This window comes from Lissotriton vulgaris, chromosome 3_1 (assembly GCF_964263255.1).
Source record: "Lissotriton vulgaris chromosome 3_1, aLisVul1.2, whole genome shotgun sequence".
NCBI lineage: Eukaryota > Metazoa > Chordata > Amphibia > Caudata > Salamandridae > Lissotriton > Lissotriton vulgaris.
In genome coordinates, this window is record NC_141689.1 from 1,820,411,422 (window position 1) to 1,820,429,547 (window position 18,126).

The 18,126-nt window shown below is 46.2% G+C and overlaps 1 protein-coding gene across 2 annotated transcripts in view; it reads right to left on the reverse strand.

Moving 5' to 3' along the window:
* The window catches only part of TTC29 (tetratricopeptide repeat domain 29), a 1,168,725-nt gene that overhangs the window by 682,625 nt on the left and 467,974 nt on the right, over positions 1-18,126 (reverse strand). For both annotated transcript variants that reach the window (XM_086963296.1, XM_086963297.1), the window contains exon 6: positions 15,277-15,489. In XM_086963296.1, the coding sequence (XP_086819422.1) occupies positions 15,277-15,489 (213 nt within the window). The remainder of the gene's footprint in view (positions 1-15,276; positions 15,490-18,126) is intronic.

Below are 18,126 nucleotides of genomic sequence, written 5' to 3' on the forward strand. Positions count from 1 at the left end.
AAATGCACAGCTGCATTCCATCATTTTCTGAACAACACCTTTTATGATTCATTAGATACCTTCATGGCGATTTACTTAGATGATATCTTGATATCCTAATTAATGAGTAAACAACATAGAGCTAACATGAAACAAGTACTGGGAATACTGAGAAATAATTTTTTGTATGCAAAAGCTGAGAAATGGCTTTTTAAATTCTCTGAAACCTCATTTCTCGAAATTCAGATTGCAGGTGCTTGTAGCGGACTGGATACTAGTAGCGTGAAGGCAGTTCTTGATTGGTCCAGTCTGTCTAACATTAAGGAGAGGCAGACATTTCTTGAATTTCTTGAATTTGTAAACATTCACAGGCAGTTTATAGAGGATTGTATGGCAATTAGTGAGTGGACCCAATATTTACTTCACGAAGAAGAGGTAATTGTTTCTTTGAGGAGAAAAGCGAGATCTCGCCTTTAGGACTTTAAAGGCAACAGTCACATCTGCAACCATTTCTAGCGATCCTGATTTACAACTTCCATTTATTGTTGAGACTGATGCTTCATCATAGGCCACAGTTCTGTGACAATGAAACACCTCCAGCAGTGAAGTAGTGTGGCTCACTGGTTAGAGGCGGCAGACCCGAGAGCAGAGGACGGCCCGGGACCAGGGTTCGATTCCCGGCGCGGCAGGTTTCTGGACCAGGGTCAGCGGACTCGATAATTCTCTCGCCTCGGTGCCCACTCTGATCAGCGATCACACTCGGCAACTCTGGGCATTAGCTTGCCTCATCTTCACTAACGACCCCACCAGTCCGCCGGGGATGCCTGGTCTCACCCTGGAGATACCCATTAAGGGACCATCTCTCAGGGAAGCCAGGAAGGGTTTCGCAGCGGTCGAAGCGCCTTGGGACCCTACGGGTAAGTAGTGCGCTATATAAATGCCTATACATTTACATTTACAAGCACTGCATCCTGCTGCATTCAGCTGTAGAGCTCGGTCCAGTTCCAAACTAAATTATATCATCCATGATGAGAACTTCTTGACATTAAAGAAGCCTTTGAAAATTGGAGATATTACCTCAAACGGCATACTCATAAGTCCAATGTTTGGACAGACCATAAGGATCTGTATACAGAACCTCTATGAAATCTTCTAATGCAAGGCATGCTTGCTTGTTATTTCTCTTTTTCTGCATTGATTACCAACTTACATGCAGACCAGGCAATTAACATGGCATGACTGATGCTCTTTCGAGCCCTGTGAAGGACGATCATATGGAGTATGACCGTCCAAGCATCTTGGTCCTTGCTGCACCCCCAATGGATTAAGTTTCTTCATTTTTACAGAAGGTCCAATCAGGTCAACAGAAGATACATTTAGACTCGTGGATACCAATAGATTAAAAATTGAAGGATGGAGTACAATTAAGTATATTATAAAAAGCCTAGTTTATTCCAGAAGAAGTCCTTGATTAGCAGTTTTGAAGTTAGTTTATTGTTCTCCAGGCGACGGACATATCCGAGAAAGAAAGATTAAGGAGTTAGGGCTTCACTATTATTGGTGGGCCAAACCTCCTGAATACTTTTAACAACTACGTCAATCATTGCGGTGAAGCTAAGATCACACTTGCTAAACCTGAAGTGTTGTTACAACCTCTTCCCACTACACAACAACCATGGCCCATGAAATCTGAATATGGCTCGTTACTACGTGAGTCATTACATCGCGTGCCTTCACAACGCGGTCGTTACAACGACCGCGATGTTACCATGCAATGCCATTACTACGCAAGACATTACATCGACTTGTAGTAGATGGCGATCTAACATAAAAAATGTATAATTTACTATTCCAACTCCAGCCTACGCAGCATTAGGAAAGGTGTTGGAATAGTAAACTATTCTATTTATTCCTTATGTTAGCGCGGCATCTACTGCAAGACACTAGACCTCATCATAGCGAAAACAAACACTGTATTATTAGAATCCATAACCCTATGTACCTGGACCGACCATTACAGAATTTTCTTCTTCATCAATATCGAGGTAATTCCAAAAAGATGCCAACCTACAAAAACAAAACAATGTAAAAGGAATATCTAAAATATTAAACCCATCGCCCTGGTAAACCGATGCAACTCCGCCCTGATCCCCACAACAGACATGGTTGACGTCCATGACCTCACAGTCTTCTACAATTCCACTATGCTTGAAATTATTGACGCTATAGAGCCCCTCAAAGAAAAAACTTTTCCTCCAAAATACCCAAACTATGGTTCAATGAGAACCTGAACTCTGATCGGCGCAAGCTAAGATCAACTGATAAACTAAGGAAATTCACACCCTCCATTGATCAACTATATCACCTTAGAGTGCTGAGGAATACATACAACAGGAACATTCTAAAGGCTAAGGCAGACTTCTTCAAAACCCAGCTGAACCAAGCCATTAACCGTCCCAAAGAAACTATTCGAAATCATCAAACAACAATCACAACACTCCTTATGCGATGGAACTAAGCAACTCGGCTACCCATAAATGCGATGAGCTTGCCAATTTCTTCATTGAAAAGACAAAATCCATTGAATACGACATTCAATCTAAGAATGCCCTCCCACAAACTAGTGCTCATGAGTCTACATTTTACCCACAGATCACAGACCATTTAAGTATTCCAATTGAAATTCCAAAAACAATGCATCTTGGGACACCTTCTCGCCCATTCCTGAACACGAAATCTATAACACTCTTTATTATTATTATTATTACAGATTTGTACCGCGCTGGGAATCGACTCCCGAAGGAGTATCTCCGCGCCTCTGGCGTCATCTTTGAACAGAGCAGGTCCTACAAAGTAGAGATATTACAGTAAGGTGTATAACTAATATTAGAAGAAAAAAGTTTTTAGTTTCTTCCTAAAAGGAAGATGATCCCTACATTGTCTGATCTCTCTGGGGAGAATGTTCCACAGCCTCGGGCCAGCCACTGACAAGGCCCTACCCCCTTGCCTTCTTAATCCTAGGAACACATAGGAGTTCTTGATCTCCCGATCTAAGAGTTCGGGAGGGATCGTAGGCATTAAATTTTTTTGTCAGGTATTCAGGGCCTTTCCCTGTAAGGCACTTATGGATGACACAACATGTCTTAAACAGTACTCTCTGTTTCACTGAAAGCCAGTGAAGCTTAGTTAACAGGGGTTTAGATGGAGTACGTGCAGGGACATTGAGGACAAGGCGTGCAGCAGTGTTTTGCACAACCTGCAGTCTGGAGATGACCCCCTCATTGGCAGCTAACAGCAAGCCATTGCAGCAATCAAGCCTGCTCAGCACAAGCGCCTGTACCAAGGTTTTTCTAGTGGTATCAGGGAGCAGGGGGAACACTCTTCGGAGAAGCCCAATGACATGGAAACAGGAGCCCACCACTTGGTTTCCATGTTGTTTCAATGAAAGCCCCTGATCCAGTTTTACTCCAAGATTTTTCACACACTGTTTAGGTTCAGGGACTGGGCCCAGATCTTGTGGCCACCAGTCAGGAGTCCACAGGCATTTGGCTTCCCCAAAGAGCATCACCTCCGTTTTGGAAACGTTGCATTGTAGGTAGTTCGAGGCCATCCAGTGGGCCACTTCGTTCATACCCCGGGCAAAGGAGTTTCGCACTTCAGATGTCAGAGTTTTAAACGGAAAGAGGAGTTGAGTATCGTCCGCATACGATACCGGAATAAAGCCGTGAGATCTCATGATGTTCGCCAGGGGGGCCACATAGATGTTAAATAAAGTGGGGCTCAAACATGAGCCCTGTGGCACCCCCTTAGAGATCTTCACCTCCTCCGACCGATACGTCCCCATGGTGACACTTTGGGTACGGTTATTGAGAAAACTCCTTAACCAGGACAGCACTCTGCCTCCCAGGCCGATGTCAATTAGTCTGGAGGTCGTGATGTCATGAGACACCGTGTCAAACGCCGCTGACAAATCTAAAAGCACCAGGATAGCGGAAAAGCCCGCATCCTGTAGCATACAAAGATCGTCAGCGACGGACAACAGGGCAGTCTCAGTGCTGTGCCTAGGTCTAAACCCAGACTGGGAGGGATCCAACCCCCCTGCACTTTCAATGAAATTTGATAAGTGCCGATTGACAAACTTCTCCGTCAGTTTTCCAAAATATGGAAGGAGTGAAATGGGTCTTAAGTTTGTCAATTCAGTCCAGGGGATGGTGTTATTTTTCCTCAGGGGTTTTATCAGTGCCCGTTTCCAATCTAGGGGGACTTCCCCTAAACTCAGGGACAAGTTGATCACATGCTGGATTCCTGTGGCCAAAACATCAGCCACCGATGGCATAATGCGTGCCGGGATGATATCAGAGGGGCACCCACTCTTTGTCTGGTTAATCAAAGTAATTACCTCCTCTGTTGTTATAGGAGGGAATTCTGTCATCTTATTAGGGTGGATAATATCCGTATGTACTCCCGTGGCTAGGTGAACCATGTTGTCCACTATGTTCTTATTTTTGGTGTTATCTTTGGTAGCTATTATTTTGTCATATATACCCTTGATCTTATCATCAAAAAATTGGGATATATTGTCACAGAGTTCCTGGGATGCTATCTCGATGGTCTCACAGGCAGCAGGTTTAGTGAAGGTTTGTAGAACTTGATACAAAACCCTTGCGTTGTTTCCTGCTGCCGATAGATGTGCTGCTATGTGTTGTTTTCGTGCAGCGCGGATGGCTTTGTGGTAGGTATTTTGAGAGATCTTATAATTCACCCTATCCTCTGCCTTGTGAGTTCCCCTCCAGAGTTTTTCTAATTTTCTGGTAGTTAGTTTTAATAATCTTAAGTCCTCTGTGAACCATACTTCTTGTTTAGAAGCAGGTCGAGATTTAAAAGTTCTCAAAGGTATGACCTCCTCTATGGCCACTGTCACTGCTTCCTCGAAGTTACATAACGCAGTGGTTACATTGGCTACACATTCGCCACAACTGGGTTCAATGTATTTCCCCCTAAAACCATTGATGTCAATTTATGCCAGGGTCTCCTGGTATCTGCCATCACCCTCTGAGTGGGTCGCGGTTTGTGGTTAATGCTAGTATGAAATTTGATGATGGAATGGTCTGTCCATTCCACCTGAATGGGAGGTGTGCATATTATAGCATTTGAATTAGACAACACCAAGTCCAAAGTATGGCCTGCCCGGTGTGTTGGTCCCAGATTGATCTTTTTAAGCCCCAAGGTGTCCAGATCTGTCAATAGGGTCTTGGCCTCAACACAGTTATCTAATTCGCTATGGATGTTGAAATCCCCTACCAAAAGAAAATCCGAGTTCTCCTGTACATATGGTGCCAGGGCCTCAACCAGCAGTATGGAGAAGTTTTCACATGGGCCTGGGGGGCGATAAACTACCGCTCCCTTTCTATTTTCTTTAGAGCTAGAGTTGAGTCTAAAAATTAGAAGTTCCATCTGGGGAGTACACACTGTCTCAATGATAGTAACGTCTAGCTCCTGTTTAAAGAAATGGCTAGCCCTCCTCCAGTTTTAATTGGTCGGTCCATTCTCACCATCTTGTAACCTAGTGGGACCCCCAGCGTAATAGCCGGTGTGGTATGTGGCTTCAACCATGTTTCTGTTAGGAAGCACAGATGTGGACTCTCAGATGTAATGAGGTCCCATACCTGTGTAGCATGTTTGGCTAGGGAGCGGATATTACATAGTATGTTTTTACAGTCTAAAGATGGGTCCTTTAGTGGGATGTCAGTCAGACCTCTTTGATGTAAAATGGGGGTCAAGATCTGTCTTTCAGACAGGCGAGTTGTAGAATCAGAACAGATGGAAAATTGTTCCTGACAACCTAAACATGAAAAGGGCCCCTCCAGATTGCAACCCACCTTATGGGTACATAATATGGGAGCATACCTGTCAATATCCAATAATGCCTGCCGGCTGTATGGTAGCCTACTACTGGGGGACATGTGCTGCCGAATAATATGATCCTCCATAGCCCCAGCCCCTAGTCCCGTCCTGTCGCGGACGGGCGCAGACGGGCTAGTCTTTGGCTCGTCTTAGGCGCAGGAGTAGGCGCAACCCTGCGCGTCAACGCTGAGCGTTGAACCGACGAGTTGCTTTATGTCCCTCAAGTAGGGGAGAGCTAGAGCGCTACCCGCTCGCCTATCTGCGTGTGTCTGGCTCTGCCCCGCCTTTCGCCCCCGTGATAGGCTAAAGGGACGGACCAGGCGTGCAGGCACAGGTCAAGCTGATGTAAAGAGCAGATCCCTCAATGCGTGCAAGTAAGTGTAAACCAACACCACAGTGTGTCACTAATAAAAAGAGCAACGTTTCAGCAATTTTAAAATAAGATTTTAAGGTGCAACCTGTACATAAAATTCGATCAGTTCGAAGGCTCGAGGAGCCGTATTTTAACATAAAACAATGCGGAGCACTGTGCTCAATTAAGGCGCCAAGCGGAGTCGAGAGGAAGCTGCCACCATCCCCCTTACCGCAAATTCCGGTGCCTCCTCGCTACCTTTATGTCCCTCAAGTAGGGGAGAGCTAGAGCGCTAACCGCTCGCCTCCCTGCGTGTGTCTGGCTCTGACCCGCCTTCCGCCCCCGTGATAGGCTGAAGGGACGGACCAGGCGTGCAGGCACAGTTCAAGCTGATGTAAAGAGCAGATCCCTCAATGCGTGCAAGTAAGTGTAAACCAACACCACAGTGTGTCACTAATAAAAAGAGCAACGTTTCAGCAATTTTAAAATAAGATTTTAAGGTGCAACCTGTACATAAAATTCGATCAGTTCGAAGGCTCGAGGAGCCGTATTTTAACATAAAACAATGCGGAGCACTGCGCTCAATTAAGGCGCCAAGCGGAGTCGAGAGGAAGCTGCCACCATCCCCCTTACCGCAAATTCCGGTGCCTCCTCGCTACCTTTATGTCCCTCAAGTAGGGGAGAGCTAGAGCGATTGACCCCTCCAATCACTTCTCGGATCCCTTACCTCCTTCCCAATTCAAAATTATAAAAACCTCTATTCTGCACTTAGAGTCAAAGATTGGAAACGCCTTGCATACCTGACGGTCTTAAAGCAGGGCAGGTCACACCCGTTCTAAAGAAAGCCAACTCCCTCTCCTCAGATCTCAACAACTACCGCCCTATATCTAACACCCCCACTTTGGTGAAACTGCTGGAAAAATGTGTAAAAATTCAATTATGCAATCACACCGAAAATTAAAACCTCCTAGAAAAACACTGATCTGGCTTCCGTCAATGTCATAGCACTGAATCTGCACTTACCCACATAATGGATGACATACTAAAAATGTTAGACCATAACAAATCATGTCTATTGGTACTTCTCGACTTATCCTCCGCTTTTGACACGGTTAAGCATGATAATCTATTGACCCCACTGGAACGAAGGATGGGCCTAACTGGCCCAGTGTTACAATGGTTCACCTCCTTCCTAATTCACAGAACCCAAAGAATCAAGATGAAGCAATCACTTTCTGAACCATCCATGGTCACCATAGGGGTTCCACAGGGCTCAGCACTTTAACCCATTATTTTTAATCTACTCATGGAATCCCTAGCAAACGCGCTAAACTCTGCGAACATTCAATATCACCTGTATGTGGAGGACGACACAACTGTATATGAAAATCTCCTCTCTTGATGACTTCATCTCCCTCAATGCTATTCTGCATAATACTCAAAGTTGTCTCACTGGTAACCACATCATGCTTAACACCAAAAAAACGGAATTCCTTTTAATCCCCCCCGCCAATCATACACCCAAGATAGACTTATGGCTGAAGCATCTAACTTCCTTTGACTGCGCTCCACACATCATTGACTCAGCAAATTCCTTGGGAGTCACCCTAGACATGTTAAATGAACTTGTTGAGCGCAACTAACACCATTAGGTTTCTTGGCGCTCTGCTATGCTATCTATATACCAATGTCTACCTCTTTTGTATTGAATGGCGAATTTCGAATGTATGTATATTACCCCAATCACCTAATGTCAAAAAACTGTATTGTAAAGCGCTCTGATACCCTTGTGGGTCATGTTCCGCTATATAAATCTTTATAAATAAAATAAAATAGTAAATAAATCTTGCTGCATTTGCGTACAACAACTCCCTACATGGTTCGATGGATACTTCCCCTTCCTCTGCACTGTTGGCTTCCATCTTCATACGCTGCCTCCGACCATAGCACCATCTGCAGTGCCTTCAGTCTCCCAGTTATTTTGAATCAAAATAATAAGACTATTAGTTTTCCATCATTTATAGAAAACCAAGATTGATTGTAAGAAAGCAGTTAATGTTCATCAAAAAACTGCACCTTCATACAAGCTGGAGGATAGGGGTTGACTCTCCACAAAACATCTGTGTATACCTGCATCCCATTCTAAATTCACTTCTAAATTTGTGGAACTATTTCCATTTGTAAGGCTTGTCGAGGCTACAGCAGTCAGGTGTTAGTTACATGATAAGTAAAAGATCCAGCTTGTGATAGACTACTCAATGGTGACCCTGGTGGTTCAATGCAAAGAAAGCCTTCTGTACCTACTTCGAATGATGGGTCTGTAGAATACTAGGGGCCCCATTAGAATGGCGGGCGGATTGCCCCCGCCAGGCCGGCGGTAGTCACTGCCGGCCCGGCGGGGGCAATCCGCCCACCATCCATGTAGAAAAGACCCCCGCCATATTAGTATGGCTGGGGGGTCCGCGGCGGATGGAAAGACCGTCCATCGCATTTCCGCCCCGGTCGACTTGTGACCGGGGCGGAAAAGGCTGCAATATGGTGGCGGTGTCTTTCATATAAACAAAACGAATCCAACTGAGAAAGTTATTAGAGTGGTCCCTACAGTGGTGGGGAGCACACAGTGTTCTTTAAATACACCTCACACACCAAAAGGACCCTTGGTGTCCTGCTTCATCTTTGGGGTCTTCGCACCCCTCTACGGGATGCGGCGTGCTACTAACCGACGAATACGTGGGAGCACTTTTGAGATTCTGAACTATGTGTGGTGTGTGTGGGGTTGTGTATGCTTATAAGTGAGTGGTGGGTTCCAATAGGTGAAAAAGAGTGAACATTAAAAAGTACCTGGCACGTGGGGTCTAAAAATCTTTAATGGGCCCCCGTGCTGGCCCTGTTAAAAGGGTGATTTTGAGGTATTTTGTATATTAATGTTCTACACCTCATGTGTGCGGCAAAATGTTTCAAAGCTAGGATTCTTCTTCAGGACGGGGTGCACAGATCCCCACCTTACTCACGTTGTTTATAATTGTTTTGGCGTACCTAAACAAGTGGCTAATATGTCCCTACTTATGTATTCATTGACGTCTACTTTGAGACCTTGCTGTCACATTAGTATTTAGCATCATGAGCCTCCAGAACGGCTTGATCGTGGTGCTTAATAGCACCTGCTGCAGGAGAATTCCAGCGCTGTACTGCCCCCAACCGCAGCTCCGTCTTTCAGACACTGCCAGCCATATTTCAATGTGCGTTTAGGAATGCCTTTCCATGGCGGTGTTGCGGGCCCCCAAGCACTCCGGGGGGTGGGGGGTGCACATGGGGGGTACCTATGATACCCCCCTGCAGTTCCATGCACAACAAGGCAGGCACCACGCGGAGTGCAGAACATGCCTCCATAACATTGTGGCGGGCGGTGCTGAGTGCACCGCCCCCACAATATTAGGGGTGCAGGATGCGCCCGCCACTGTGGCGAGCGCATCCTAATGGCAGGCACGGGACCCCCGCCCTTATGGCGGGGGATCCCTCTGTACGACAGGTCCTAATGTGCTCCCAGGTTGGGGCTATCCTAAACTTCATAATCCATAATTATAGATTACTGTATGTAAGTGCTTGGAAGGCGTATGATGTATCAAACTGCTCTAGGTAAACTGCTTCTTGTGTTCATTTGAGACTTAATAGCCAATCCTGTGTCTGAGGCAGGGGATTCTGGGAGGGGAGTTATGGGGTACTGCCAAGACTGTGGGTAGGAAGCACATTGGAGCAGAAATCGGTCTCACTTCCCTTACTAATTCACAACCATATGCAAGGAAGAATTGGAGATCTTGAAGGACTGTACAATGGAGGCTAGGAAGGATGGACTAGACCACTAACCAGTCTTGAGATTCTCAATTTCGGGTTATGCATTCACTTCTGAGTTAGAGGCAGCTTGAGTTTCTATCTGTCCAACAATGAATGAGTTTGTTGTATGGCTAATCTGCTTGCCATTTAGTTTCTCACTTGGCCTTCTGTCTCTCCACTTTGCTGATTTGCCTCCCTTTCAGTTATGTCAGATCCATGAGTTTGAGACATTGTGCCTCTTTGCCTGTTTATATGTTTGTCAGTGAGGGTTTATCAATGATACTTGGCCTTGGGTCGGGGATATCGGCCTTCTCCCCAACCCTAGGACCGGGTGAATCCCATCCCTTGGCACATTTTATTCAATTAAGGGAAGGGGTTGTAGCCCCCTCCCAGAGCCTCTATGGTCCCCAGAGACCCCAACTCTCGGGTTGAAATTCTTAATGTTAGGGGAGAAGGCAACATGGCCTCCCTCCCAGAACCTCTATAGCATGGGTACTCAAAGTACGGCCCGCGGGCCGGCAGCGGCCCGGCAAGCCTTCCTGTGCGGCCCGCGGACCTTGAGACATCGTACCGTGTTTTTTTGTTTTTTTTTAAGTGTCAGGAAACACCGCCGGTACTGCTCTGAGGGGGGCGGGCGATTCCAGCCACAGTCAGAGTAGGGCTGCAGGGGCGCTAAGAGGTGAACAAAGCCTCATTAACATGTAAATGGTCTTTTAAAAAACTGTCAAGTACTCAGTGCGGCTGTGTGTGTGTCAGCCTGGGCTGACACAGCTTCCCGGGCACCCCTTGCTTCCCGGCACTGAAAGCAAAACACACGTGTGGGTAATGTTTGGACATTTTAATGTGTATCATGACTAATTAGTGCATGTTGCACACAGCGTACTCTGAAATGCCAGTAAGTCAGGCAAAAATATAAATCCCAGAATCATTGTAAGTCCCAAACAAGGAACTTACTTGTGGCCTACAACTATGAGGAATAAGCATTCACAATGAAAATGTGTCTAAATTTTAGGTCTGGCTTACTCATTGTACATTGACCTTCCTGTATATCCGTTTCAATATATCATGCAATGCACAATCAGGAAACTGGCCGAATCAATAATTCTTCTCATTTTATCCATTCCCCAAGAATGATGAAATTCGTTCATTGGCTTCCCGTGCTGGGCCTTACAAACCAAAAACACTGATGAAGGATCCACCTGGGTCCTACTCCTGGGAAGGGAAGAGAGAACTTCAATATGCAGGCAAATACAGTCTCCCTAAATGCGGGGGGAGAGACTGGGGGTGAGGTGACAGAGGGCAGCAGAGAGTGAGAGCCCGGGTGAGGTGGGAGGGCAGCAGGGAGTGAGAGCCTGGCAAGGTGGGAGGGCAGCAGGCAGTGAGAGCCCGGCAAGGTGGGAGGGCAGTAGGGAGTGAGAGCCCGGTGAGGTGACAGAGGGCAGCAGGGAGTGAGAGCCCGGTGAGGTGGGAGGGCAGCAGGAAGTGAGAGCCCAGGTGAGGTGGGAGGGCAGCAGGGAGTGAGAGCCCGGCAAGGTGGGAGGGCAGCAGGGAGTGAGAGCCCGGTGAGGTGACAGAGGGCAGCAGGGAGTGAGAGCCCGGTGAGGTGGGAGGGCAGCAGGGAGTGAGAGCCTGGGTGAGGTGACAGAGGGCAGCATGGAGTGAGAGCCCGGCGAGGTGGGATGGCAGCAGGGAGTGAGAGCCCGGTGAGGTGGGAGGGCAGCAGGGAGTGAGAGCCCGGTGAGGTGGGAGGGCAGCATGGAGTGAGAGCCTGGAGAGATGACAGAGGGCAGCATGGAGTGAGAGCCCGGCAAGGTGGGGGGCAGCAGGGACCTAGAGCCCGGTGGGGTGGGAGGGCAGCAGGGAGTGAGAGTCTGGTGAGGTGACAGAGGGCAGCAGGGAGTGAGAGCCCAGTGAGGTGGGAGGACAGCAGGGAGTGAGAGCCCTGTGAGGTGGGAAGGCAACAGGGAGTGAGAGCCCGGTGAGGTGAGACAGATAAAGACAGGTAAAGACATATGGAGACAGAGACAGATAGAGGCGGAGACAGATAGAGACAGGGGCAGACAGAGCTAGATAGGGAGACAGACAGAGGGAGGGAAACAGACAAAGGGAGGGGGATAGAGGGAGGAGGGAGATAGAGGGAGGGAGACAAAGAGAGGAGACAGACAGAGGGTGACAGAGGGAGAGAGAGAGGGAGACAGACAGAGGGAGGGAGACAGACAGAGAGAGGCAGACAGACAGAGGGAGCCAGACAGGCAGAGGGAGGTAGACAGGCAGAGGGAGGGAGACAGGCAGAGGGAGGGAGACAGGCAAAGGGAGGGAGACAGACAGAGGGAGGGAGGGAGACAGAGGGAGGGAGACAGACAGAGGGAGGGAGGGAGACAGAGGGAGGGAGGGAGACAGACATAGGGAGACAGAGAGAGGGAGACAGAGAGGGAGAGGGAGACAGAGTGAGTGAGACAGAGGGAGAAAGAGGGAAGGAGCGAGAGAAAGACAGAGAGAGGGAGAGATAGAGAGAGAGAGGGAGATAGAGAGATAGAGAGAGAGAGAGAGAGAGAGAGAGAGAGAGAGAGAGAGAGAGAGAGAGAGAGAGAGCGAGAGAGAGTGAGAGAGAGAGAGAGAGAGAGAGATGTGTATGCCAGGTCTGGTGGCTCAGTGAATGAAGGCGTCCGCTGCAAGGCTCAATATTCACACCAATATACAAAGGAGAAGATAGAACATGTCCAGCAAATTACAGGTTAAACGCATTATTGGTTGTAGAAGCAAAGTATTATGCCTCTCTGATCCTGGAAGAACTACCTGAGTGGTCAAATAAGCTTAACCTGATTCCTGTCAACCAGGCAGGTTTTAGAAAAGGGATCGGCACGATTACAAATATTCTAACTCTTTCACTTATAGCTGACAGGTATAAGCGGAGAAAACAACACCTGCACCTCTGTTTTATAGATCTAAAGGCTGCATTTGACAGTGTGGATCCTCACATCCTATGGGGAAAAAATGAAAGCTTGGAATATTCCTGAGAGAATATTAGGAGTAATACTACTACTTTACTCCCATTCATGGATGAGAACAAAGTTTGGAGATGGCTCCTGACTATCAAGAAATGTGACGACAAACAAAGGTTTAAAACAGGGATGCGTGCTGGATCTTCACCTTTTTAATTTGTTTATGTCAGACTTGGCCCATCGGCTGGACAAGATCAACTCTCATCCACCGCAACTGGGAAAGTTATCATACATAACAACCAACACACTAGAAATCAACACATCAAAAAGTAAAAAAATGCTTATCGGAAATTACCCAACTGCCATACAGAGCATATGGCTCAAGGGTAATCTGTTAGAGGAAGTAACTAATTGTAAATACTTGGGGTTTTATATGGACAACAGACTAAACCGCTGAGAGCAGAAAACTCATATGTCACAGTGAACTACTGCATTAACGTTTGCCTTTAGGACCCTGGCAAAAAAACTGAAGGGGCCATCATACAAACCTTTGCTTGCAGTGATAGCTGCCAAAATGCTTCCAACAATAACATATGCCAGTATTGCTTTACACAGCAAATACTCTGAACTTCTGAAAAAACTACTAGTCACAACATATAAAATGGTTTTTCAGATACATCAGTCTGCTTCACCAGCACAGGTGAGACTTGAATTTGGTCTAATAAGCAAAACAAAAGGGAGGATGTATGCAACAATAAAGCTTCGTTATCGACTGAAACAAAATACAGCTAACTCCACACTCAGCAAAGCTCTTTGGGCGGAACTAGACAATGACAAAAAATCACCATAAAATCAATACCTTCAAAAAGCCTTAACAACCACTTGTACGGGCGAGCTTTAGAATAACAACTTGGAATAACAACTTGCCTTATTCAACCTTCAAGCAAGTAATAAACAAAACAACAAAATTTCACTCTTGTTAGTTGACAAAAATATCTGCAGTATGAGAACGCACACCTGGATGGTGATTAAAAATTATAAGATTCTTTCACCGGCACCTTATTTAAGTATTACATTTTTGATCTACCGAAAAAGACAAGTGATGGCTCTTTGCTTCGGAAAACTACCATCGATCGCAGGCCAGCCAACCTAGGTCCACAAAGGGCCGACACTATGCCGACTCTGCAAAAGTAACAAAGAGGACTTTATTCATCTAATTTGCGCATATCCCAAACTTTACACAGCACGAGTCACTTTATTAAGAAAAACGCTAAACATCAGCAGAATAAGGACATGCAGAGCGGCTATAATAGCAGGGCTAGACCAGTCAGATTCTCAAATGAACTGTCAACTGACAACATTTCTCAACCTCCATGATCTGGCACTGAAAACTGAAACGCTAGCTACAAAGTAGATAGAGAAAATTATTACATGATAAGAAACTTTATTGTCCATGGTACGTAAGTGGAGAATGCTTGTAACTTCACAATCAGGCCTGAAAAGTGAACTCTTAACTGAGTGGTAGAAAGCAGAAATTGTACGAATTAGTAAGATCTTAATTGCATGCTATGAACCCCATTTGGATCATATGAACATCATTAATTATAACATTTGAGAATGTAAAGCTTTTACGTTCTAAAAATGAAGACATTTTATTACTTACTTTTACTCATGCGATAAATTGTTACGGTTTTAATTAACTAAACAATAAACATTTATTATCATTATTATTATCATCTGTGGCAAAAATGTATACTATACAGAGCCAATACTGACGTCCCTTTGAGACTGCACTCGAAAACATCTCAAGCGATATTCTCTTCTTTTGCGTATTTGTAGTACCACCATTACTACCTTTATTTGCGAGTATGAGAGATGAAATAGGATATGCACGTTTTAATACAAAGGTGTTCACCAGCATTAATGTACAAGACATCTTGAAAAAGGAACACAAAAAGAACGTCAACATCACTAATCATTATGGCTTCGTATGTACCTAAAATCCCAACAAGAAGATAAAAACAAGAACATGTCTTATTTTGTATTTCTACGGTGCTTTATATCAAGGCTTGGTGCTCGAGAAAGTGTAGCTTTCAAGTAGTTAAAGCATGTTTTGCTCGGAGAAAGAATATTGACTATTTATTTCTGTTTATAAATTTCGAAAAACATGACGTGGGCTGAGATAGAAGCCAGCCTTTACTTTTCTCCAGGGAATGCTAGCCCTGGTGCATTGAAGATGGTACGGAAGAGTGCTGCTTTTTCACCCACCTTCTTTTGCCATTTGAAAAGCTTTTATGAGGCTTTTGATGGCCTGCTGGTGTTCCTTATTTTCCAGCATTTTGTCTGCCAGTAATGTGTAAATCCTCCAGAGATGCTCGCAGGCCAGTGAGTTCTGAGTGCGGCCTGTCTCATCCGTCCATTTTCGCCCCAATGTCAGCCGATAGAAGGCTTCGTAGTGCTCGGCGGCTTCCTCCAGCTGACCTGTAAAACACAAGCCCTTCGTCAATATCAGCGTCATGGGTCACCAAGCTCTCGCAGACATCAGCACACATCTGGGCACTCGTGAAAAATCAGTTCTACGACCTATCCCTACATGAACCATCCCAATGTTAACAAAAAAGCTTTTATTGAAACTGGTTAATATTCCGGCGCTGCCTGTACACGGATATACTGAGCAAAAAGAATATTGCCTCCTCGAGCTGGAGTTGTCATGTCACAGCCTCGCAGTGGCAGCCCCCACGCCTCTGAAGGACATATTACTGTTTCTCAATGACGCAAGGCCTACAATAAAAGGACAATATCTTAACTCTCCAAGGCAGCACTCTTATAACATCTGTGATCTGATACATGCAGCGGCGGTGCACAAGTGGGCCCTGTCAGCGTGTTAGACAGATGTTTGTTCGGTGGCTGAAGGAAAAATATCAGTGTTAAAAACATCAGTGTTCTTTTCGAGGAGCTTTAAGAGCCCGGTACCTCGAGCTTTTTTTCTGTGAGTAGTAGTGACTTACACCAGGCTTGGATGCTGTAGAGTAGAAAGTCTGTGGCGCGCAGGCGCAGCACCGAGTCTCAGCGTGTCACCCAACCACTGCAGGTAGGACCAGCTGGCGCAGCAAAAGTGAGAACATGTCACAAATACCCATTTCTCAGATAATGTGGATAAAAGAATTTCCTCACGAGAAAACGTGTTTCATGTTAAAAAAGGGAAATAAAATAATAATGTGCATTTGCATATATACATGAAGACTTTTATCCTGCTTTCGCTTCGTACATTTCATTAACTTCTAGGAACATAGCGTAGGTGCTTATGAATGTTCATTAGTTACTCAAAATGTAATTTGTTGCAAGGACATAACGGAGAACACCCGCGGTTCCGTAGGTGGGGGGGGGGGGCACAACTTTCATGTCAGAGGCGGGCCCCCCACAGCTTCAGCTGACATGAAGCAAAGAAACTAAATAAAACGACTTAAAAGTTGCATGGAAAGACAGGCTGAATGAGGCTTACCTGCTCGGGAAGAGTTGTAAAAAAACACACACACACACACCTGCAGCAGATGTGCAGTTAATTATGCTACCACTGCTCCCTTATATGTGGAGGCCTGACCCTTACTTTACAGATGTGCTTCAAAGAGCGGCTTGGCTCACACACCTACAAACATTCTGTTTGATTGACAGCACTGTGCAGGTGACGCTTCAGGCCGAGCTCCGCCAATCACAGAGAGAACTTGAATAAATTCTGCCCACCCTGGAACTCAGAGGGACTGTGAGGCGCAGCACACTACGTGTTGCAGGATTGAAAAGGTAACTATAAAAAACGAATTCATCGATATGTTACTGCTTGATAGAACTAAGGAAGGGATATGGCATTCAGTGTAAGGTATGTGCAGCATATGTGCCACAACTCAAACCCTGCACATATCTCTGTCAGGGATGTAGTCAGGCAAAGCTCCGGGAATTTGTATTTGGGTGTGCCAAGGGTGCATTTGGGTGGGCCACTGCGGGCCCGATTTGTCACTAAGATGTCTAGCCAGGCTTGCTTCAGGGCCCTACTTTTTCTCTCCTTATTTTTACAAGGGCCAGTAAAACACAATCTTTTCTTTCCAAATCTCTTTCTAAATGTTATCACTCTCAAAAAGCGTTTTTTTACTCCATGTAATGTCCCTTTGGTAAGAGGAGGTTTCTGAGGTGAGAGTATCAGGCAAGTGACATTTCTCGGGATCTCCTGTATGACCTCCTCCTCGGATTCCCTCACCGCCACCCTCCTCTAGTGCCCCTCATCGCTCCATAGCCCCTCCCCCTCATGACCTCCTCCTAAGACTGCCTCACTACTGCACTTCACCAGTGCCCCTCATCTTTCCGTAGCCCCTCCCCTCCATGACCTGCTGCTCAGACTCCCTCACTGCTACCCTCCGACCAGTGCCCCTCATCTCTCTGTAGCCCCTCCCCCATGACCTCCTCCTCGGATTCCTTCATTGCTACCCTCCAACGGGCCCCCAATCTCTCCAAGCGACTTGCTCATATGCATTTTGTTTGTTGTATATGTATGTATGTGTCTTGTAAAGCGCACTGCTGCCCTGAGGCGTCGTGGCGCTGTAGACCGCTGGGGAACCCGTCCTGGTTATCCCTGTGAGATGGTCCCTACTGGGTATCTCCAAGGTGAAACCAGGCATCCCCGGCGAATGTGGGGGGCCGTTGTAGAGATGAGGCAAGCTAATGCCCAGAGCTGCCGAGTGTGATCCCTGGTTAGAGTAGGCACCGAGGGGAGAATTATCGAGTCCGCTGACCCTGGTCCACGACCCTGCCGCGTCGGGAATTGAACCCTGGTCCCGGGCCGTTCTCTGCTTCCGGGTCTGCCGCCTCTAACCAGTGAGCCACACCACTCCACTGCGCTACTCGTAGTGTAGGGTGTCACAGTACTTTACATCCGCACAAATTATACAGTGACAATGAATCATACAAGTACTTAAATCAGTCGACAGAGAATGTCACATAAAACAATGAGGATTACAAGGTGTAGGAATCACATGTCATCCATACTGGTGGGCAGTATATTTTAAGGGGGTTTTGTCTGGAGGAACACAATCTCAGGATTTATAGAGTACTTCAGTGCTTGGGGGTTGG